The sequence below is a fragment of the Indicator indicator genome, chromosome Z, assembly GCF_027791375.1.
Source record: "Indicator indicator isolate 239-I01 chromosome Z, UM_Iind_1.1, whole genome shotgun sequence".
Taxonomy (NCBI): domain Eukaryota; kingdom Metazoa; phylum Chordata; class Aves; order Piciformes; family Indicatoridae; genus Indicator; species Indicator indicator.
In genome coordinates this window covers 18,530,451-18,553,694 of record NC_072053.1, presented here as the reverse complement: position 1 = coordinate 18,553,694, position 23,244 = coordinate 18,530,451, and the positions used below count along the sequence as shown (strand labels likewise).

The following is a 23,244-nucleotide window of genomic DNA, read 5'->3' as shown; positions in this document are numbered from 1 at the left end:
CGCGCGCGCCCTCTTCACCGCGCGCGCCGCCGCGCAACGCCCCGCCCCGCCCCGCCCCGCCCCGCCCGCGCCCTCGGGACACAGTGCCACGCGCTGGACCCGCCCGGCCGCTCGCGCGACCTGCGATCCCCAGGGCGCCCGACCGAGCGCTACCGAGCCCGAGAGTTCCCGATCTCTGACTGAGCGTTACCCCAGCAGATTCTGACAGTTCCGGAGCGGTGCCCGAGCACTACCGAGGGGATTACGAGAGTTGCCGAGCGCTGCCCGAGCAGTACCGAGCAGATTCCGAGAGTTCCCGAGCAGCGCTCGAGAGGTGCCGATAAGGCCCCGAACAGTGCCGAGTGGCGCCCGAGAGTAGTCGAACGTATCCCGAGCCCCGCTGAGCAAGTCGGGATTGCCACTGAGCGGATAAAGGGAGATCAGGCCCGGAGCGGTGCGGGGCTTGTGCAGGGCGGTAAGTGGGACTAGAATGGTGTGGGACTAGAATGGTCTGGGACCTACAGCGTGGCTAGCGTGAGATCCTGTGTCGCTGCTCCTTCAGGTGACCGTTTATGTGTTTGCAGCCGGGGCCGCGCCGAGCCTCCCGTGTTGGAGGTGGCAGGGCCGTGCCACATTCCCCGCAATATGTCCTGTCCTTCTGTCCGCACGCGTGTGTGGGGCTGAGGGCGGTGGTGGAGGGTGTCTGTCTCGCTGTGTGTGTGTGTGTGTGTGTGTGTGTGTGTGTGTGTGCAGCCAGGGCTACGGGTGGCTGTGACTGGGGCTGCCCCTGCCCCGCCCGCACCGCTTCTGTGTGTGTCAGTCCAAGGCCAGCGCTGTCCCTGACCTCGCCACTTGCCCGTGTGCAGTGTCAGGAGTTGAGGCTTTGCCTGACCTCTCAATATGCCTGTGGACGGCCTGGCTGTTGCCATTCTCTCTCTTGCTCTCTCAATGCCCGCTGTTGGATCGCCTTTTTTTTTTTTTTTGGCAGGTGTGCGGCAGAGCTGTCCAAGCCATGATCGAGGTGTTGGCCAAGCTGGGCCGTGGGCCCGTCTTCCTGGCAGGGGAGGTGCTGGAGTGTGTGATCACTTTCACCAACCCGTTATCGGCCTCGTCCACCTCCGCCAGCAGGTACGGCTGCCTGTGCTGGTTGGCGTTTCTGTGTGTGAAGCCTCGAACTGGCAGAGTTGTTTAGGGAGGGAACTTAGGGAGCAACCTTCCCTCCCCACTGAGCAGCCAGATGTAGTCATCACTTGCTTGTGGGGGCAGTGGTGCCAGCTCAGCCACTGGCGACTTCCCTGCCAGAGGCGCTTTATACCATGGCTATTTCAGGTCTGAAATTGAGGTAATTGTTCTGTTTTTCTGCCCCCAAGAAAGAGATGAGGAAAAAAAAAAATGCAGTTAGAGATGCTCTTAACCACCCTTCAGGTGTGCCCTTAGTGACAGGGTTGCTAGCAGAAAATGAAGCCAAACTGGCTGTCGGAGCAGAATATCTAGTTACACCAGGACGAGAGTCTCACAGGGCAACATCCAGACAGTTAATTATTTCCTACATATATTGAAGGAGCTCTCTCTGTCCAGCAGTGCACTGGCATGTCAGTGTGGTCCCTGCCTCCAGAACTGGCAGGCAAAGGGACAAGTTCTGCTTAGTGTCAGAAAAGCACAGCCTTTCATGGCAGCATTTTCTGTGGCCCAGTCTCATAGCAGTGCAACTCTCTTGTGTCATTACTGTACCCAAACTATAGGCTGAAGAAACATGAGAAAATGGCAGCTTCCTATATTGGCTCACAGCAGGTGACTCCACATCTTAAGCAGTCACCCAAAGCCTCCATCTCCACTGAGTGTGTGGCCTGGTCTGACTCTCCAGGGGGTGGAGAGTGCTTTCTCATTTTGAGCCCTTCCTGGGAGATGTCTTTTTCCAGCCCTATCAGGTTCACACTCTGTCAGGGTTTGTTCATCCCCAGTAAGCAATTCACATGTGATTGTTTTGATGGACCCATTTCCAGTGCTTGTAGTCTCAAAAATAGCAAAGTAGTCTCTTAAATTACCACTACTGGGCCTCTTTGTTTATTGCCTTTCTTAAGCTTCCAACTTTTCTTCTTCATTCCTCCTGCCAGCCAAATACAGCTTTCAAATTCAGCTGTGACATAAGCATTTAGCTTTCATGAGTTTTATCTTGTGCAGTGGCAGTGCTGGTTTTCCTGGTTCTGAAACATGAGACTGCAAGGACACCAGGTGGAGCAGCTTTGCAGGTTCACAGAGCAGCTACAGGAGCTTAATTTGGGAACTTCTGGTCTATCATGGTGTGTCACAGAAAACCACTTCTTGGAAAAAGGAAAAGTTTTAAAATAAAAAAGCAGGTGACCAAACTGATGAGACCTGGCTAGGCCATACAAGCGGCAACACCGAATAGGTGGGTGATTTGGAGATTGAAGCTGTGAGTTGCGTAAAGGCAGAAAGCAGATCAAAGCACAGTCACAGCAACAGGCAGATAGACCTGTCAGGCACTTGAAGCTTTTGGGGCTTGCAAAAGGTATGACACAGGTGGAAGAAGAAGAGGCATGCACTTAAAGCATATGTACAGAACTGAAAGACAGTAAGTAAATAGCAGAAAGTGCGTTTGATCGTGGTGTACGAGGCATACAAGAAACAAAGCTCTTCTGCCCAAAGCTTGCCTGGAGCATGGCCCTGTGGGTTACAGGAGTTGTAGGGGGAAGTGAGAAAGGAGGGAAGTGACGTCAGCAATAGCATAGGATCCTTCTGCTCCCTGCTGTCTGGAAGAGCTAGGTCTGCCAGTAGGAAGGCACGTGCTAATTTTGTTTGGATGTCTCATTCAAAAAATTAAAGGAATCTGGTGGCATGTTGTTTGGCAATACTGGAGGAAAAATAAAAAGAAAAAAGAATTTAAATACAGTGTTTGAAGGTCCTATGATCATGCTAAGCTTATGTAAAATCAGTAAACGTCTCTCAAGCAAGAGCATTTCTGTTTCCACACAGGTTGTCATTCATTTTATCTGAAAAAAAATCCTCCTAATACATACCTTTATATATATTTTATATTTTTTTTCAATGTATATGTTAATATAGGGAGAACATGGATCTGCTGGAGCAGGTCCTGAGCAGAGTCACAAAGATGATCAGGGGACTGGAGCACCTCTCCTATGGGGACAGGCTGAGGGAGCTGGGGTTGTTCAGCCTGGAGAAGACACCAGGGAGTCCTAGTAGTGGCCTTCCAGTACCTGAAGGGGGTCTCCAAGAAGCCTGGAAAGGGACTGTTTGCCAAGGCCTGTAGTGATACGATGAGCTTCGAAATTAAGGAGTAGATTCAGATTGGATGTTAAGAAGAAATTCTTTATAATGAGAATGGTTGACCACTGCAACAAGTTGCCCAGGGAGGTGGTTGAGGCCCCATCTCTGGAGTTACTCAAGGTCATGCTTGACAAGGCTCTGAGCAACCTGACCTAATGGAGGATGTCCCTGCTTCCTGCAGGGGGTTTGGACTAGATCACCTTTGGAGGTCCCTTCCAACCCAGACCGTTCTATGATTCTGCAGTAGCAAACATGATAGAAGACCTGATAACAGACCTTATGGAAAAGCCATGCTGATACTTTTGACGATACAGAATTACAGTTGTGGGGTTAGAGGTATCTGGTAGAGTCACCAGTGTGTGTTTGTGTGAAGGCAGCCAGCGCATACAAAATTTCAAACAGCACTCTGTTAGTCATCTGAAATGAATGCAGCACGCCTTTTTCTCCTGCTCATCTAGACGTTTAGCAGCTCTGATGTGTCACATCAAGAGATACCCACAAAAAATCCACCTGCCACCTCAAACTGTTGTAAGTGATTACTAATCAGATCGTGATGGTAGAAAACACCAGAGGAACCATATGCTGGCTAAATTAATGAGACTGCTATTGTAATAGCAATAGATGAGTGTTTTGGAAGATGAAAGCTGTCAGTAATGCCATAGGAAATGCCCTGTGGGGTGGCTGAGGTCGTAGCAGAGTCCAAAACATGAGGATATTTTTCATGCTTGATGCAGCCAATTCTTGCGGCTGTACGGAGCGGGGCAAAGTGACACCTCTGCTTCCTCTGCAACCCTAAGTGAATCCCTTTCCTCAGGTCCTTATGACCGACCCAGAAGCTCCTTTTCTGGGTTCTGGTGTGCATTAAAAAGAGTATGGCCAGCAGGCCAAGGGAGGTTCTCCTCCATCTCTATGCTGCCCTAGTGAGACCGCATCTGGAGTATTGTGTCCAGTTCTGGACTCCCCATTTCAAGAGGGAGAAGGATACACTAGGGAGAGTCCAATGGAGGGCTGCAAGGATGATTAAATGACTGGAACATCAGTCTTATGAGGAAAGGCTGAGAGACCTGGGACTGTTTAGTCTGGAGAAGAGAGGGGATCTTGTTAATGTTTACGAGTGTCTGAAGGGTGGATGCAGAGGCCAGTCTCTTTTCAGTGGTGTCCTGTGATAGGACAAGGGGCGGTGGATACAAACTAGAACACAGGAAGTTCCACCTCAGCATGAGGAAAAACTTCTTTCATGTGAGGGTGATGGAGCACTGAAACAGGCTGCCCAGACTGGTGTCAGAGTCTCCTTCTCTACTGTATTTCAAAACCAGTCTGAATGTGTTCTTGTGTGACCTGCCCTAGGTGATGCTGCTTTGTCAGGAGGTTGGACTTGATGATCTCCAGAGGTCCCTTCCATTCTATGATTCTTAAGGAGGATGGTGCTGTGGGGCAGGAGCACGCCTGAACCCTACACACCCTGAGGACTGTTGGTTGAGCTTGGGGCAGCCAGCTGCTGTGGTCAGAGGCAGCTGTACTCAGGTTTACAGATACTTGTTGCTTTTGAATTTGCCCACGTAACTGGTGGTTACATTTTTAGCAGAGGTGCCATGGGGTACTGCTCTGCTTGTCGCTTCTGGATTGGGATTTAGCTCTTCGTGGCTAAAAGTCCTCTGCTGCACCTGGCACTTGCATGACAGCTTGGTGTGTCCTCTGAAGGGTGCTGTCTGTGACCAGTCCCAAGCTGTGGGTGATGAGAAAGGTGACCAACTGAGTGAGGCTTTGAGCTGAATCTTCAGGGCACTTGATTTCAGTGTGTTTTCTGGAAGTTCTCTGTCAGGTTCTGCGCAGGCCACCTTGTCTATGTCCTTGTGGAAAGGGCTGCTGATGACATGCATTACTTGCTATCTTCTGCCATGTGTATACAGCAGCCTTCTCTCAACAGGGACATTTCCTCACTCCGTGTCTGTCCTTTGCCTAACATTTTGTGGCTCAGACTTCAAATACTGCAGCTGAACAAGAACCCTTGGGCCACAAAGCTAGGCCTTGGGTGAAACTGCTGTGAGCAGCTGGGATGGAAGTGGCTTTGGGTCAGCACCCCAGCTTAAGCTTGCTCTGAAGGCTTGTTTGAAGTGGTACTGTGAGAGTGGCTCCAGTGACAAGCAAGGTATTCTTCCTTCCATACAAGAAGTCCTGCATGGAGCTGAGCAGCCAAAGCTGCTCATCTGCCATTTTGTGCTTTCTGTAATCCAGGTTTAAAGCACAGACACGAGTATTGCTCTTCTTTGCTCTCAGTGAGATGCTGGCATGGGCCAGTGCCCAGATCCACTGCCAGTTTCACACCAGCGAGAACCGGGTGGCACTCCCTCCCTCTGATGGCAGCAAGCACGATGTGCAGGCAGAGAATGAGACAGTCTTCGTTCCCAACAGAGGTGAGTTCTACTCCTGTAACACCAGGGAGGGACAGTGGGAACACCGAGCAGTAATCAAGCAGATTATCATGTCTGTCTTGAGGGCAGCATGCATAGAACTGAGTGGGAAGCCTGTTTCTTTCCTTGTGTAATTCCCTGGTGATGGCTGCTGCAGAACATTGTTAATAGTGAGATCAGAGTGGCACTAGCTTGGAGTGAAGTGGGAGGGTTGTCTGTTCAGATGTTCAGGGAACATTGCTCGAGAGCCTGAAATGTTTCCTGCTCAGCTCCTTCTCCATCCCTCCCCATAAAGATAAGGCCCCACTGGCCTGGGCATGGCCTGATTCTGTGTGGCATGCATGTGGTTCTTCTTTTCTTCCAGGAGAGCGAGGTCAGTGTATCCTGTCTACCCCACCAAAGATTCTCTTCTGTGACTTGCGGCTGGATCCTGGGGAGTCAAAGTCCTGTGAGTCTTGTCTTCTCTTACCCTGCTCAGCAAGCTTGCATCTGGGGAACCCCACTCTCAAAACCATCTTTGCAGACCTGAGTGCTGCAAGTGGGAGACCGTGGTGCTTGCAGAGGGTGAGATGCTGTGATGGGAGCATGAGTGCTGAGGGACATTGTCAGAGTGTTCTCCACTGTATGAGGGCTGCATTCTGCAACATGTCCTTAAGTTCCATCCCTGGCCCGTGTCCTTTGCTGAAGGTCCATTCTGTAGCTGCAAGGCATAAAACATTTTGAAACACTTGTCTGCAGCTGAAGGAATAATTAGACATGCCTGTGTTTCCCTGCCCTTCCTCAGCCACACCGGAGTATTCTGGAGATTTAGGCTGGTACCCTCTGAAGGTCCAAGCTTCCGCTGTGGGTTGTGGCCACCCTGGAGATTGCAGTCTTCTACCTGTTCTAGTTTTACTGCTGTAAAAGTTAGCACTTCTCATCTTCTCTGCTCAAAGCTCTCCACATCTCCAAATCCCTCAAACAGTATCCTTCCAGAGAGTCCCCTTTAAGCTCTCCTTCTTCACTACTTGCCCTCTTAGTGTTTAAAGAAATTTCCATCCTTTTCACAAGGAATTTGCAGTAACCCATTTTCTTTCAAGAATCTTCTGTCACCTGAGTAGACAGCTGTGAAAATACAATTATGTGCTGTTGTCTTTCAGTCAGTGGCTGTAAGACCCAGCCTGTCGGTTCATGTTGAATCTCCTTTGCTTTCCAGCAGTTTGGGGTCCAGTGGCAGCGTGGTGTTAGGCACTGCAGACTGTACGTGGAGCAGTTGCTCAGGTTGTCCTAGGGATCTGCTGGGAATGGTTGACAGAGACTGCTCAAGTCATAGAGCAAAGTGTGGAGAGAGACAGTGCCTATGGTGGAGGGACATTCTCTGGGAGGGAGCATTGAGTCCTGAGGAGGTGAGAGCAGAGCTAGAGCTGTAAATGAGACCAAGGAGTGACATGTTGGATTTGAAGCTGGGGTCTACTGCCTTTCTAGGCTTGGAGAGGCCTGACTAGACAGAAGGGTGGAACAGGGTGAAACTGATCTGGCTTAGCTAGGTGGTTAGCAGGGTAGGGTAGTGCTGTCTGAGTCTGCCTCTCCTAAACTGTGAAGCCTGTTGTCTGAGGACATTTGATTGTTTATTTACCTTTCTACAGCAGTGTGAGTGGGAAAGGAGCTGGCCTTCATACATTGGAGCCGAAGTCCCCTGTCTGAAAGTAGCTGCATCAGGGAGTAGGAAGGAATCTTAGCTGGCCTGAGGCTCGTCTTGACTTGCCTGTGGCAGGTGTGAGCCTGGAGCATCCATTCCCTGGGAGGAGGGGAAAGGTCCTTTTCCTGGCACATCTCATGCAGGTTCAGCAGGCTGTGGAAGAGCAGATTGGTGGCTACAGTCCAACCTTCAGGTGGCTGCGATGGATTGAGAGGGTTTCCTTGTGCACTGTCTCCGCAGGCAGAAGCTGTTCACCTCCCAGCTAAGCTAGAGATAGTCTGTCCTTCCCAGGGGTGTTATATCAGGTGTATGTTCTGCCACTGAATGACAGTGACACAAGCAGCCTGCTTATCTGCCTTGCTCTTGGATGCAGCTCCTTAGGAAGGACACAAACGCTTCTATACTTTGAGGTTCCTTGGCTGTGTGCCACAGCCTCTCCCTTTGGTTGTGTGATGCATTGCATTCATTGCACGTGTTGTGTGCAAAGCCTCTGTATGTGGCACTGGGCTTTTTAGCACTGAATCCCCTGTATCACAGAGCTGCTTCTGCAAGGCTGCTCACACTGATTCCATCAGCCTGCTGGGCCATTCCTCTAACGTGACACTGCTGCTGGCATGCTTGCAGATCATTCCAGGGGGCTCCTGCCAGCAGCTCCATGGAGGCAGAGTTAAGGCTGTGTGGGTGTGTATCTTCATTTTTCATTTCCTGTTTTTCAGAAGCTTTGAGTTTTGCTGCACAGTTTGGAAAAGCAGAAAAAAAGAAAACCAACCCAAGAAAGTATGATATTATTAAACTGTAGCCAGAGCTGGCACGTACAACTGAGATTGTGTCAGACTGTCTCTTGATAAGAGGCCTTATTTTCAATTGCTGACAAGCTTATGCCCCGATATCTTCCTCTTGTTATGGTGCTTATATATTGAAGTCACCTCTCATCCTTTTGTTGCACTGCCCAGATGGAGCTCTTTAAATTTGCCATCATAAAACATTTTCTCAAGTCCTCACGTACTTTTTGTGGCTGGTTTTGCCTCATCTCCAGTTTTGTAATACCTTTAAATATTTGGTCAGTCACTGAGAGGGGAGGAAGTGGAAGCAGCCTGGACAAAGGCCAGAGTTCCAGGCAGAGGGTACAGTGGATGGGTGGGTTAGGAAGGCATCCCATAGCACCAGGAATGTGCTTCCTTCTGGGATATGCATAGAAGCTGGGACTTCCTGAGTCTCAGCATTTCTGTGCCAGCTAACAAACTGTTCATCCTCCTTGGACAATGGTCATCTCTGCAGAGATTATCCTCAATGGGCAAGAACTTCTTTGTGAGCACTCTCATTAAGCCTGATACAGGAGATTACAGCAGTTTGCTTTCTTCCAAGGAAATACCTGATTTTCCTCCCTGTCAGTTCAGTTCTAAGCCTTACCTGCACTCCAGTCCAGTGAGACAGGCTTGTGTTTTAAGGTGTGACAGTCTGTGGATACTACACACCATCACATGCTTTTTTCCTTCGTTCAGGTCCTATTCTTTTAAATTTAGAAGTTATATTTAAAATGTAACCCTAGTTTTTAATCCAAAATTCAATGTTTAGGATGTGCCAGACATGGGGAAGGATCTGTGGTTTCACAGCAGGATGCTGCCCTTCCTTTGGCAGGGTGTATCTGCATTATGGTAGGCAAGCTTCTAGAGAGGTGGAGACTTTTCACAGTTCACTGTTTGTGCTTTTCTTATTGTACAGCACATGGTTTGGAAAAGCTGAAGCTGACATGCTGTGTCAAGAAGCATTAGGGTTTGTATGGTGGCCAAGGGGCTTTCGAGAGGGCTGAATGTGGTCTGAAGCTGAGCCCCAGCATCTCAAAGGGCTCAGTCGGAGACTTTCTGGTCTAAGTCATCAGTTGGTCAAAGAGGATATGCCATAAATTGTTGTGAAGGTCTTGTTGTTGTTTCTTGGCCCATCAAACCCCATGCTTCAGAGAAAAACACAGGAAGAAACTGATTTTTATTGATGAGTTTAGGGTTTGTGTGGGGTGAATACCAAAAGAGGCATGACCTATTGATCCGCACCTCTCTGCTGCATGGGGCAGAACCCTGAAGAAACTGCAGTTGTAACTGCATTGTGAAAGTGGCATGTGACAGCAGCGCACAGAGGCAAATTCAGGTTGAGCTTGTGATGTGTCAGTGTAGCGTCCGTGTATTTGTGTTCCTGGATTTTCCATCTTTCACGTTCTCTGGGGGCAGAATTTGTGTGTGTGGTGTATGTGCTGGAAGTGATGTCTGGATGATGGTGTACATGACATGAGGAGCAGTGCGCTGGTGCTGAGAAGCCAGGGATGTGCTTGGCTTGCTCTGGTAACAGAAGACAGCAGAAGGCACCAGGCACTGTTCTCATCTCAGGACTGCTTCCTTTTGACCTTGGAAAGCAAGCAATCTTTTCTGTGCTGCATGCAGATTCGTACTGTGAGACACTGCCCGTAGATGGCCCTCCCTCTTTCCGGGGACAGTCAGTGAAGTATGTGTACAAGTTGACCATCGGCTGCCAGCGTGTCAACTCCCCCATCAAGCTGCTGCGAGTACCCTTCCGTGTCCTTGTGCTGCAAGGTGAGGCTGCAGGCTGCCCTCCCTTGCAAACAGGCTTGGCTGCACCCTGCCCCACTGATGCTCTTGCCTTCTGCCCAGGGCTCAAGGATTACCAGTTCCCACAGGATGAGGCCGTCGCACCCTCAAATCCTTTCCTGGAAGAGGAGGAGGGCTTGAAGAAAGACTCTCGCCTGGCAGACCTGGCAACAGAGCTGCTCATGGTGGCCACCTCCAGACGTAGCCTGCGTAGGTTTTAATCCCCTGGTTAAACCTGCTGTCATAACCTGTGCGTGAAACACAGCTCAGGGGCCACTGCAAAAATCTCTTGCTGCAAAGCAAAATTCTATCTGGGGCTGTAGAGAAGCTCCATCAGGGTCAGAGTTTCCCATGGGATACCCCTGACCAGTGTCAGGCTCTTCCTACTTCAGCCAGAGAAACCCTCTCCCCAGCATATCTCAACCAATGTGTAGTTTGCTCTGCTCACTGCAAGCGTTTCCGAAAGAGAATGCTACCTCCAGGGGCTGTGTTTCACACCCAAGCAGCAGGCGTGGGATTGGAGTTGAACTTCATCCTGCTGCAACCCTTTACCCACCCACTTCTTACCCCACAGACCTGTATAACATTAGCAACACTCGTGGGAAGGTGGGAACATTCTGCATCTTTAAGACTGTGTATAAGATTGGAGAGGATGTCATTGGGACGTTTAACTTCTCAGAAGGAGACATCCCATGTCTGCAGGTCAGTGCTGGCCTTGGGGACACTGAGGAGAGGCTGGTGTTTTGGGTGGGGAAGGGGAAGAGGGGTTGTGGTGGCACTGGGCTGTAGTGGGGTCTACTGAGGGCTTACAGTGGGACCCAGTGAAGGTACCCTTGGGGTGTGAGGTGAGGAATGACTCCAGTCATGAGCTTGTTTGGGAAACAGAGGTGCTGGGTCTTTATGCCAGGGCAGTGTGAGGTTGTGAGAACAAGCAGCCCACCAATTGCCCTGCAGTTCTCAGTGAGCCTGCAGACAGAGGAGAGCATCCAGGAGGAGTTCCAGCGCCGCCGGGGACAACCTGTCTCCTACACCACGCATGCCCGCCATCAGGAGGCCTGCCTGCACACAGCCCAGAGCAGCTTCAGCCTGCCAGTCCCACTCAGCTCTACCCCAGGATTCACCACCAACATCGGTTAGTGGCCACCAAGGGAGGGACCCCAGCTTGTCTCCTGCAATGTCCTCGGCTTTACCTATGTTCAGCAGGGCTATGCCTGTGGGAGGGAGCTGGCCTGCATGAGTGAGCTTACTTGCATGTCCCCTTGCCAGGACAGTCAGCACTGAGAGAGCTACTGTCCCAGTCCCTTGTGGTGTTGACCGCTGACCCTCTTCTTGCCCACAGTGTCCTTGAAGTGGAGGCTGCACTTTGAGTTTGTGACCTCTGGAGAGTCAATGGGGACTTGCTTGGTTCGTGGGAGCCAGTCAGAGGCCATCACATGGACTGGGGTAGAGCAGATGGAAGTGGACACTTTCAGCTGGGACTTGCCCATCAAAGTCCTTCCTACCAACCCCATCCTGGCCTCCTATGTATCTCAGTTCTCCAGTACCAACTCCATCACCATCTGAAGTGGGGAGAGCTGGTAGGGACCTGTAGTGCTGCAAGAGTGTGCCAGTGGTGGAAAATGGCAGCAGGACTGTCGCCAGCATGCTGCGAGGCACACATCTTTGTGCCCCCTTGGGTTCATCCACACTGCCTGGGTGGGTACCGGGCAGGTCTGTCCCTCTGTGGGTGGAGGGGCACTGTGTTTGCTGCAGTGTCCTGTGCCACAGCCTTTGGATGGGAGCTAGACCTTGCCTGGGTGAAGGTGTAAGTCCCAACACTCTCCAAAATGAAGTTTGCTTCCCAGGGAGTGGCTGGATGTGCCTTTACCCCATAAGAGAAAGAAGAGGGGGGCTCTTCCAGTGAAACCTCAGACCGGCCTTGGCTGAACAGAGAAACCCCATAAGCAGAGGTCTGGCATCCAGGTGAGGCACACTGGCTGCCTGGGCAGGGCAAGAGCCTGATCTCCTGCCTTGGCTCTCATCCTGCCTCTCATGAAGGGAGTTGTGTACAGCACAGCACTCCCCACGACCCTTACCTAAAGGAGGCAGGACTTGGCAGGCTGGCCCCATGCTGTCAGCATGTGCTGGTGTCCTGGATACAGCTGCACGCTGTGGCAGTGTGGTGATGATGATCCAAAACTGAGAAGCATTGAGCACCTGGCCTGCTGCCTGCATTCCTGGCAGGAATGCAACCTGCTGGTTTTAGAATCCTTGGGGAGCTGGAGTGAATGCATGCTGTGCATTCAGGAGCTGCGGGGAAGGTCTCCCTTCTCAGCAGTCAGCTCCCCATTTCTACCAAACCTCCTAGAGTTTTCCTCTTTACATGAAAATCTAATAAACATCTGAATGCTCAAAACTCAGCCTTCCCAAGAGCTTTGTTTCCTTCATCTTTACCAGTGGTGGATGCCCTGCATGACAGTCACAAGCTGGAGACTCTTCTTTCTTTAATATCTTTATTGCAAGAACAGAAACATCTACACAAGGCTCTGCACAACACAGGCATGGCACCAGCTGGGGCAGGCTCCCAGGGCAGATCCACCCTGGCATATGTGAATTGCTTCAGTTCCCTGAACCCTAGCAGAACCCCCAGCTCCTTATCTCACTCCCCTGCAAGTGGGATAGGGTTCTCTCCTGGGCACATCTTCTAGTGGTTGCCCTAGCTCTGCTGTCTGCCCTAGGCTGGCTCCGTTGCAGTGTTGCCTGGGGGTAGCCTGCAGTGCTGGGGACCCTAGCTGATCCTGGGAACAGGTACATTAGTGGTTCCAGAGTTGGGTTGTGCACCTTGCACTCTGGAGCAGAGAAGGGGCTTGCCAGGTTGCATGGGTGCTGGAGGAAGGGCTGTGGTGCATCCCAGCAAGCTTCCACTTGCTGCTGTGCAGTAGAATGGGGCTCAGGGAGGGAGGAAGGAGCTGCTTAGCTTGAGGCTGGATACAGGAGTAAAAGGCTGCTGCCATGAAAACTAATTTGGTCCCCTAGGCCTCTCTTGAGTAGCTGGAGGTGTCCTGTGCACCTGGGAGGAGATCCTATAGGATCTACATTCCCACAATGTGCCGGGAGGGATCCCTGGTTCAGTTCAGAAAGCTGGAGGCGGAAGCAAAGTCATACCGTGGCAGTGCTAGGCTGCAAATGTTAGCACCATAGTGTGTGGATAGTGGTTTCCCTGGAAGGTGGCAGCAGTGATGTCTCTACAGGATGGGGAGGTCTGGAGCATGCGGGAGGAGCTCGAGGAGGGAGGATGATGCCGGAGGGATGCTGGATGCTGCCAAGCCTCTATCTGCTCAGCCCCATGCCCAGGACCTTGTTGTTCAGCGGCTCAGAGGTGCCATCTGAGCCCCACTCATGCTCTATGCTCTTCACACAGGGCAGGCTGGGGTTGGCCTTCTGCACCACTGAGATCTGGCAGGTCTGAGAGTCATAGTGAGCCTCGCACCAGTCAGGGAAGTCAATGGGATGCTGGGTGCTGCAAGAGAGGGCATGGTGCTGTTAGCTTCCCATGGTTCTTCCAGCCAGGGATGTGCTTACCAGCCCCACTGGTTGAGATGTCTCCCAGGCCAGCTTGGGCAGGCTGGGCTACAGCTCCTGGCATGTCTGGACATCTTGCTGTGATGAGACACCCCTGTCCCCTGCTTTGTCTCACCACCTCACTTAATTTTCAGCACCCTGGTGGGCTCTTGCCCATGTCTGTCCCTTTTCCCCCAGGGCTCTGATACTTGCTCTGCTGTGTTTGCAGCAACCAGACCCAGATCTCCTCCCCATTGTGGGCACAGAGGTGCTGTGGCAAGGCAGCACCACTGGCAGTAGCTAATCCCCAGTGCCCCTCAGCCTCTCACTCACGTCTCGCAGCAGCCCACGCCGACAGGGTGCAGGCAAGTGCAGAGCAGGCAGTTGGTGCTCAGCCATGACTCCCCGATGGAGAACTGCTTCCCCTCGTACTCACAGGGAGCTGCAAAGGAAACAGTAGAGATGAGAACACATGGGCCTCTGCTGGGGTACGTCGGAATCTCTTTGGCACTCTTGGACCCTGAAAGTGGGGGTGATGTCATGACATCATGTCCTCCCAATGCTGCAGAAGATACTTGGTGGCCTCTCTGCCACTGTAGCTATGGAATGCCCAGGCATCTGACAAAGCTGATGCTCCCATCTGTTCTTTCCTGGCCATGCCTGGCAGCTCTCCCCACTACCAAGGGGGCCTAGGCCAGAGGCAAGTGGCTCTTGCTTCCCTGGAGAGGGCATATGTAGTGCCTTTGGGGTTTGAACATCTCTGTAGACCTGGAAGGAGGTAGCAGAAGAAGGACAGGCAGCTCTCCTCCCGTTGTTTTCAGTCCTGCACACTTGGCCCCAGTCAGACTCCTGCCAGGAGCTCTTCATGGCCCAGCAAACTGTTTCTCAGCCAGACCCCTGGGAAGCTGTTCTGTGGTTTATAGACTGTTCCTTCAACTCATCACTGGCCCACAGTCATGCTCTTGAGCTCTGCACAGTCCATTCTGTGCTTTGCTTACACAGAGGGCAAAGCCCCACCACCCCAGGGAAAGATGAGGCCTCTTCTTCCCATCCACCTCCTCACATCTCACCTCCCTGCTTACCTTTAGCCTGGAAATAACATTTGGCCTGGAAGCCTGGCAGCTGGAAGAGGAGGGAGAGCAGCAGGCAAAGCCTGCCCCAAGCACACCTCATGTTCTGCACTCGCATGGCCATGGCTGGTGTTGAGCTGGTCTTCTTCACTGAGGTTGCCTTGCTTCTCTATTGCCTTTGCTCCTTTCCCTTCTATTTCTCTCTCTCTCTCTCTCTCTCTGCCTTTTTAATGCTCTTCCTCTGATCCCAACAAGAGATATTTATAAAGTTCAGCTTTACGACCCTGGCCACCAGCTGTGTCCCACTGGAAAAGTTGTAAAACTCATTTCCTGATTTGAAAGGCATGAAAACAAGAGGTAGGATCAAAATTTTTAACAAGCTGTGAAAAGCTGATTCATGCCCTCCAGAAATGTCTCCAGTTGGAAGCCCCTGTGGGTGCAAAGCTCTGCAGTGAGGGAGATCCAAGGGACCCTATGAGGGTTGCCCTTGGCAGGGTGGTGAGCATGCAAACATGAGCACAGGAGACCCTGACCGCTGAGCCAGGGAAGCTCCAGGCTCCCCTCTGCTCATGCTGAGCTGTCTGTGATCCTTCACAGTAGCCAAGGCTTTGAGAGCATCTCATTTTGCCACTGGAGGGGCACAGGAATCCTGTTAGCAGCCACTGTGGGACACAATGGCACCATGCTTGGCAAGGATGGAGATGCTCATGCCCAATTCCCAGGTTCTACAGAACAGCAGTTTCACCCAGCCTGGGCTGCAGCCATGCCAGGCTTGTGGCCCCATTTGGACTGTGGGTGACAGCGGATTTTTTCAGGCAAGAGCAGGCAGTATGGCAAATGTCACTGATACAGAGCAGGAACAATCTGCACAAAATGTGATCCAGGGCTCATTTTAGCACTGCCTATGAAAGAGTGGCTGTGTCTGTTTATGTGCAGCACCATGAGATGTTGGAGCTGAGCAGCTCCTCTCAGATGCTGGAGACTGATCCTATCAGAAACAGGGAACAGGAGGGATGAAAGCAGGAGGTAAAGGTGCATTTGAGCAGCAAGTGACCTGAGAGGGAAACAAGACACTTGGCTACAAGCAAGAAGCTGTAAGAAGATGCCACATCACTCAAGGATATGTCCATGGTCCACACAAGACCATTACCCATGGGGTCTGCCCATGGTTGGAAATGATACGGGTGGATAAGTGAGAGGATAGGTGAGATGGAGAAGGTCAGAACCATAGGGCCACATGCCCCAATAGAACTACAAGGGCTGAATTGCCAAGAGAAATTCACATTCCTTCTCAGAGGCACTGCTGGCAGCAGGAAGCAGGGGAGGGGGTGGTGATCCATCCCATGGGTTGGCCAGCACGGGACTGTGCCGGCAGTGAGGCAGTGGTGGCAGTGGTAGCCTGTGTGTGTCACCTGCCTCTGCGCTGAGCTCCCTACTCTCTGACAGTTCGGGATAGGTTTACACCATGACACGTGAGTCTCCATATTCATTCCAGAATTTGTGTTGGCATCCGCTATTATGGCTGGATATTTTTGTTATCCCATTAATGCCAAATCCCTCCTTGAATCCTGTTAAATTTTGGCCTGAGTGTTTTCCTGTGGCAGCCTAATTAAGCATGGAGTGCAAAAACCACACTTCCTTTTATCCGTTTTGGATTCATCACCTTCAGATTTGAATGCATAGTTCGTTCATGCTGGTGCTCTGGGCCCCTTCACCATCCTGTTGCAAACTTGTCCTGCATCTTGGGCTCTTGCCTCCAAAGAGCAAAACTGGCTTTGCATCCCCTCTTCACAGAGTTCCCTCAGCCCTCTCATAGTGTCCTGGTTGATGCTTTGCCCCTCTGTGTGGACTGGCAGGGGTGGGATCAGCTGGAATAGGCTGATAATAGATGAGAGAATATCAGGACAGTCCTCAGCTGACTGTAGGGCTATGAGCCAGGACAGTGAACTCTTATCAGTGACAAATGAAACTGGCCCTTTGGTGCAGATTTATTATTGTATATGGAGGATAAATGTGTTCATCGTCAGAGCAGCAAACTAATATTCCTATTGTGTGTTTGGAAAAGAACTTTGGCATTCAAGTAGCCACCACCGCAATAACCCATCACTGCTTCTTTGCCAAACACAGCAAAGTGTTAAACAAATGTGGTGGGTTTCATTTGAAGGCCTGTGTGAGCTCACCAGGCTTCCAGAAAGGTGCTGAAAATCCGGGGTGAGAGCAATGTCTTGGCTGTTTGGGGGGCATACTGCGCCAGGAAGGCATTCCTGGGATTTCTGTAGCCACTCTGGTTTCCCAAAGATGGTTGAGGCTACCCACTTGCACTGGGTAAATGCAGAGAAGGAGTAAGGTCAGGACACCTCTGTACATTATAGAGGGACCTGGGCAGTGAAGAATCCTCCATGCTGTAGTTGTGCATTAGGGGGACAGGGGCTGGTGGTCCCACTTCTCCCCCTCCTGGCTGCTCTTCCACCATATTTCCATTCTTGAGCACCCGTGTGGCCCCGACATACACACCCATTTTCATCCAGCCTGTAAAGGAGGGGGATTGTAGCTTCAAAAGCAGCAGCTGGAGTTGTATTCAATGCTTGAGAGCTTCAGCTTGGGTACCCAAGGGATCCTGTGTCTGGAAGAACTGTCAGACTCTCCCAACTGCACAAACCAGTGTATGCCAAAGGAGGCTTTGCCCCAAAGAGCAAAAAAGGGTAAGCTGGGCTTGTTGCTTATGTCTCAGGGGCACAACTGAGATCCGGGTAAGAGCAATAGAGGGGATGCAGGGCATGGAAGAAGTGCCTTGCTGTGATTTCTGGTTTATCAAGCAGGCATGTCTAGGCGTGCTGGTGAGAAGCAGCCACCACCTTGAGCATCCTGGGAGCCTGCATAAGGTCACATTTACATCTCTGCATACATCCAGCAGGACCTATCCACTTCTGCCTTGCCCAGCTCTCAGACTGTAGCTGTGCCTGAGAAGATCCGGCTGCTGTGCCCCACCAAGGAAGCAGAGGTTGGGTATTCACTCTGCACAGATACCATTCAAGCCTCCAGTGCCAGAGGACTCCAGGACATGATGGGCAAGCAGGGTTGAGCACCCAAGCCCACCCTAGCCCTGCAGGGGGCATGAGTGTAATAAACAATGCTGGACAAGTTGCCATCAGCGGGATTCAGGAGCGTCAAAAAAACTGAATCTCCTGAGCCTTCAGCTGGACTACAGCTGCAGAGCAGGAAGCAAACAGGATCACGGCTGGCATTGTGAAAGCAAACACCATAAATCCAAGGAAGTGTTGCGATTGCTGTTTTAGGCTCTGGGGATCTTGGCTCCTTATCCCCACAACTGCTTTATTTTCTCTTTAAACACACAAAAAAAGAAAAAAATACAGCCCAAAGTTATCACTGGGCTGAGCTGCCATGGTGCTGCCTTGGACCCTGGAGACGCTGTGCAAGATGGGCACCTCTCTTCATCCAGCATCTTGACGATGCTTCAAGCCCCAGAGCCCCCAGGGCAAGGCAGGGTGTGGGCAGGGTGCAAGCAGATGCCAGCTTTGAGCTGTGTCCACTTGCCTGAATGCTTATCACACCAGATCTGGTCAGATCCCAGAGAGAGGTGAGCAGGGGGATCAGATAGAGTTGAGCAACCAGGAGCCAGGAATGGGGTCAGGAGAAGACTAAGGATTACCCGAAGAATGATAGACAGATCATTCCATCCTTTATTCTGCAGCTGCTAAGCCAGATGGGATAGCTCTGAGAGGCTGGAAATACAGCTGAGAGTAGAGCCTAACCTACCTGAACTGAATCAATGAGACTATTGCTCCAAAAACAGGACAAAAGAGAGAAGTAATGAAAGCCTATATGTCAATGCTACTCTGTAGGCTGGCTGCCCACTGAATGGAGCTCAGTGCCACTAGAAAAGTCAGGGCTGGGAGGCAGCATGTTAGCATACTTACTATGTCCCAGATGTGTCCCTGTCCTCAGCACCCACACCCTGACCCTCCTCACTTGGCACAGCCATTTCCACCTCATGGGCATAATGCTTTTCAGGGGCTATGCAAACCCGGGCTGGATGCAGTCTCCGGGCCCACAGCTGTGTGACAGGGTCTGTAATGGGATGGTGTTTTTTGGTTCCCAGCCAACGGGACAGTATCTGCTGTGGGATGGTGTCTGAGGGCCCCCAGCTGTGACAGCCTGAGCAGCTCCATGCTGTGGATCCTCCAGGCTCCCTTCTCCTCTCACCCTCTCTCACATGGTCTCATCCTCACTTGCTTGCCCTCATGCTCCATCCCTCTCCATCATCCTTTGGCACTGTCCTGGGCCATTTATCCCTGCTGTGGCTGCTCTATGCTAGGCTAGGTTTTGGCGCCAGTGGCCTCAGACCTGGCAGGGTACTGGCACCCACCCTGGCACCACAGCACCCTGAGTACCCTGGCACTCTAGATCTGCTGCAGCCTGTGGCTCTGCCTGGGCTCCCCTCAAGGACACATGCTGGGTGTTTAGGAAAACAGACCTTGGCACTTGCTGGCCATCCTGGGAAAAAAACCAAAACCTCCAGGCGGGCAGCCGCACAGCGAATGTGAGAGGCCGGCACTCCATAAATCCCCTGGAGCAGGTGCTTTGTAGTTGGCACGAGGAAATGAGCACATTATTCAGCTCAGCTTAAACCCCAAAACGTTTCCTGTCCTGTGAGTCAGAAATAACCATGGGGAGATCATTCCTGAGCCATGCAGGAGCCATGTCAGCCAAAAAAGTGCCATAAGCCTGGGGACCTGCTGGGGAAGTCAAGGGTCCAGGCACCCCACAACGGAGGGGACTTCGACAGAGCAGTGCTGTGCCACCAGGCATGTAACTGTTCTGGAATGCTCAGTGGGATGCAAGACAGGGAGAAGCCTAAGAGACACTGGGGCTTTCTGGATCACTGTGATCCTAGATGATCCTGCAGACCCACTCCAGCCTCTCTCTGGGGGGATCAGAAAGATAGCTCTTCCTTGTATACTGCATCACCCCAGTGCATCACACAATGTTGGTTGGTGTCCATGTGAGCACCTTGGGATACTATCCTTTTTTAGGGACACCCAACAAGAAAAGCCATGGATGGCTTTTTCATGGTGAAAGAGATCACCTGGGCATACGGTCAAAACTCCTCATGGCCTAGGGGTGCCAAAGCAGATGGAGGATTAAGCAACACAGAAGGATCCCCCAGCTCAACAAAGGCAGGGTCCACATGAAGGTGTTCATGGGTTGCACGTCCTGTCTCACTGCCATGCAAGGACACTTCAGGGGTTCCTCCACAGGTCTGGAGCACAGAAGGATGTGAGTACAGGGACTTTCCCTACTAACACATTGGGATAGCCCCTGTCTTGAACCCAGGAGATGACACAGCTGCTACATTTTCTAGTTTTTTCCCTTTTTAAAATATTTGCCTCTGCTCCGTATTTTCCACTATTGGCACACAAATTCCAAGCCCAGACAAGTTGCCCTTCCAGTTTCCTGAATGACAGCAACACAGGAAGGCCATATGTGCATGTGTTACCTCACATACCTGTGCTCACCCCTGTGTGTTTCATGCCTTCCTAGCTAAATCCACCTCAGCATTCTGGAGATGTTCCTCACCTGTTTGGGATGGGGTGGCTCCTCCAGCACCAGGAAGGAAGAGCCCAGCAGGATCCTGACTTGCACTTGGATGGAGATGGGGACAGGGACCCTCATCTGTACTTTCTCCATCCTTTCTCTCTTTTCATGCCTACCCTTTGGGACCCCATTTACCATGGCCCACTGCCATGTGTGCCCTGGCATGGTAGTGCCTGCATGAATCTTTCACTTGGCCCTGGTGGAGCTGACCATGCATAGGCATCTGCTTGCAGTGCTTGCTGCACTCTTTATGACCACCTCCTGAGGCTGAGTGGTCTCTGGCCTCACTCTAGGTGCAGAGTAGAAGTGCTTGGCAGGGCTCTGCAGCCTGCTAGCTCATGTTGTTGTTCCCGGGAAGGTAGAAAAAAATATTTTTTAGCAATTAAACGATCACCTGGCTTTTGGTTTTGCTAGGAGCACAGAAAACAAGATGGGAACCTCATGGGATCTCTGCAGAGCAGGGGTAGATGGTTGTGCCTCTGGTGCAGCACAATAACCACCATGGACTACCATGGGCTACCACAGACCACCACAGTCCATTGTAGACCATCAAGGATCTCTCTGGACTACCGTGGACCATCACAAACAGCTGTAGACTGTGAATGGACTACCATGGATGACCACAGACTGCTATGGAAGACCAGAGACCACCACGGATTATCATGGGCTACTGCAGTTCGCAATACATCATCATGGACTTCTGTAGACTGCCATGGACTGCCACAGATCACCTCAGATCACCATGGACTTCCATGGATCACCACAGACTGCTATAGGACTGGGGTGGTGGGCACAGCCCTGTGGAAAGAAAGCTTACAGCTTTGAGACATGGAATTACAAGTGTAAAAAGGGTAAAACTAAGCATGAGATTGGGAGATGGGGAAGATGGGAGAGAGTTACAGAAACTAGAGCATGGTAAGCCCTAGGCCCACACACCCCAGGGAGCATGCTGAGGAGAAAGCAGGCACACCAGCTCCCCCAATATCCCATCCCCATCTCAGCCGCTCTCCCCCTGTGCACACTTTCGGGATGATACCCTGCTTGGAGAAGGGATACAGAGCCGGGACAGCTGCCCGGTGTGTGAGCAGCAGCGGGCACAGCCGGGTGAGTCGCATCCAGTGCTGCAGTTTGCAGTTGCACAGTGTGCCAGCAGTGGTGACCAGGCCCCCTCTGCTGGCACGCACACGCAAACACGGGGTGGTGCGGCACCCATGGCTCCCCTGCACAGGACATCCCATGTAGCCCGTTCCACCTGCCCCTATTTGCATTCTGTCCTGTGCCACTCGGTGAGTCCAACCCAAGGCCTAGAGATGCCACCATGGCCCAGGACTTGAGCCTCAGGGCTAGGCTGCCCAACGTGGTGCACGTAGAGGGCACAGTATGAGGCACCATCAGCGCCCTGTGAGCTCCCGACAGCTGAGGCTGTTGTCCCCAGTGGGACTGTCACTGACCCACTACATCCAGCCCCATACCCCAAAAGAAGATTTTCCAGATCCTTTCTGCTTCTCCTTTGACATTGGTGATTGGATTTCACCATCCTGCAGCACAAAGACTGCAGGCAACACAGCCAGAGCTCCATGCTGTGACTGGAGTGGGGTATTTATAGCCAGCAACCCAATCCCCTGAACTCAGATTGTGCTGGGCTGGGCGAGCTGAGTGCCACGATCCCACAATGGGAAGGAGGTGCAGTGTCAATGGCAGTGAAATTGTGACTCCCAGCAGCCCTGTGATCCCTGCCGGGGGTACCATGGGGGGCCCACGCCTGTAATTCTGCTCTGGTGGCCTGCCCGAAATCCCAGGAGCAGACAGAAGACTGCTGCCTACCACTCAGCATGCCATCCCTCACATGGACAATGCCCACAGGACCTTGCAGAAGTCCCTGGAACAGCCACTGGACTCCCTCTGTGCCCCCTGTTCCCTCTCCTCATGCCATCCACCATTGCTTTGAGCTGTGAGGCAGGGGTTGTCAACACCCCCCACCACCACTCCAGATGGGATCCCACCCGATGGGATCAGGCATGAGGCTGGGAATGTGAGGAATGCACCACAGGCACGCTGCCCCCGCCGAACCCCCCCTTGCCCCACCGAGGCCTCCTCTGCAAACGCAGGATACCTCTGTGTTCCTCGGGGCTGGGGCACACTGCCGGGGTTGGCATCTTATCAGCTCCTTATCCAAACCCCTGGGGAAAACCAGCAGCTCCTTTGCCCAGGTTATCCCAACCGCAAGACATCCTGGGGGAGTTGTGCAGGGTTCCCTTGCGCCGTAGCCAGCCCTTGTCCCCAGAGCACACCTCTGTGCTCCACGGGCTGTCCGCCGGCCGTCCTGCTCCCTTCGCAGTGCCCCCCTCCCCCCCCACCCCGTCCCGCCGCCCCTCCCCGCCTCCTATGCGTATGGCGCACAGTACAGCGGCTCGAGCAGTAAAACCGTAGTGGTGACAAGTCCACTGCCTTCAGCCACAGCCCCGGCAACCCCTGTCCTCAGAGATCCAGATAACGTCTGGAGCAGGGACAGGAAGCAGAGAGTACAGGATCCCTGTGGCACAGCTCCCTGCTTGTACCCTGCACAACTTGGGGGGAAGGTCTTCAGTGTCAGGGACAACTTAGATCCCCAGGGCATTCCACTGCTCAGGGTCCAGCTCCTCAATCACACCCCTGCTAAATCCCAAATGTTCAGGGACCTCTCCAGCACCCTTCCTGTGCTCGGTGGGGATACCCACATCCCAGGCACTGGATGTCCCTTCAAAGGGGTCACTGAGATCCCAGTATTTCCTCTCCAGAGCTCAACTCTCCCTGTAGCCCATCCCGAAACCTCCCTGAAATCCCTGGTGGGGATGCCCGCACCGAGGATGCTCCCTCCCCTATCAGCTAGCTGCACCTCACAGCCGTGTATCTCCTCACCTGCCCTTATCATGGACACCCCTCCCCAGGACACCCCTTTGCCAAGACCCATTGCACACCTCCCGTGCCTCATTGCCCTCTCCTCAATACTCCACCTACTGTGGACATCCCGAACCGAGATGCTCCCTCCCCGACCCCCCTCTTGGATC

At 52.3% G+C, this 23,244-nt stretch overlaps 2 protein-coding genes across 3 annotated transcripts; one reads left to right on the top strand and one right to left on the bottom strand.

Moving 5' to 3' along the window:
• The first annotated feature begins 430 nt into the window (after positions 1-430).
• RGP1 (RGP1 homolog, RAB6A GEF complex partner 1) lies at positions 431-11,700 on the top strand. Of its 2 annotated transcripts, XM_054397823.1 has the most exons (9): positions 431-454; positions 968-1,107; positions 5,563-5,699; positions 6,061-6,144; positions 9,807-9,956; positions 10,035-10,181; positions 10,546-10,673; positions 10,926-11,103; positions 11,311-11,700. In XM_054397823.1, exons 2-9 carry the CDS (start codon positions 992-994, stop codon positions 11,532-11,534), a joined length of 1,164 nt encoding a protein of 387 aa, XP_054253798.1. In that variant the 5' UTR covers positions 431-454; positions 968-991; the 3' UTR covers positions 11,535-11,700. The 2 variants fall into 2 exon arrangements, with proteins under 2 accessions (XP_054253798.1, XP_054253797.1); XM_054397822.1 differs by having other exon boundaries at positions 9,807-10,181.
• Positions 11,701-13,280: 1,580 nt separating this feature from the next.
• On the bottom strand, positions 13,281-14,705 carry MSMP (microseminoprotein, prostate associated). The gene is made up of 3 exons (XM_054398125.1): positions 14,594-14,705; positions 13,845-13,953; positions 13,281-13,470 (listed from the first exon to the last, which is right to left on the bottom strand). The coding sequence occupies exons 1-3, from the start codon at positions 14,703-14,705 to the stop codon at positions 13,281-13,283; spliced, it is 411 nt and encodes a 136-aa protein (XP_054254100.1).
• Positions 14,706-23,244: the final 8,539 nt, after the last annotated feature.

Excerpts from the sequence above, each read along its gene's own strand:
- RGP1 (XM_054397822.1), top strand. The coding sequence starts at position 992 with ATGATCGAGGTGTTGGCCAAGCTGGGCCGTGGGCCCGTCTTCCTGGCA. Across the intron at positions 1,108-5,562 it reads TCGTCCACCTCCGCCAGCAG|TGAGATGCTGGCATGGGCCA; the intron begins GTACGGCTGCCT and ends CTTTGCTCTCAG. Across the intron at positions 10,182-10,545 it reads CACCTCCAGACGTAGCCTGC|ACCTGTATAACATTAGCAAC; the intron begins GTAGGTTTTAAT and ends CTTACCCCACAG.
- MSMP (XM_054398125.1), bottom strand. The coding sequence starts at position 14,705 with ATGGCCATGCGAGTGCAGAACATGAGGTGTGCTTGGGGCAGGCTTTGC. Across the intron at positions 13,954-14,593 it reads ATGTTATTTCCAGGCTAAAG|CTCCCTGTGAGTACGAGGGG; the intron begins GTAAGCAGGGAG and ends TTTCCTTTGCAG. Across the intron at positions 13,471-13,844 it reads GGCGTGGGCTGCTGCGAGAC|CACCCAGCATCCCATTGACT; the intron begins GTGAGTGAGAGG and ends CCTCTCTTGCAG.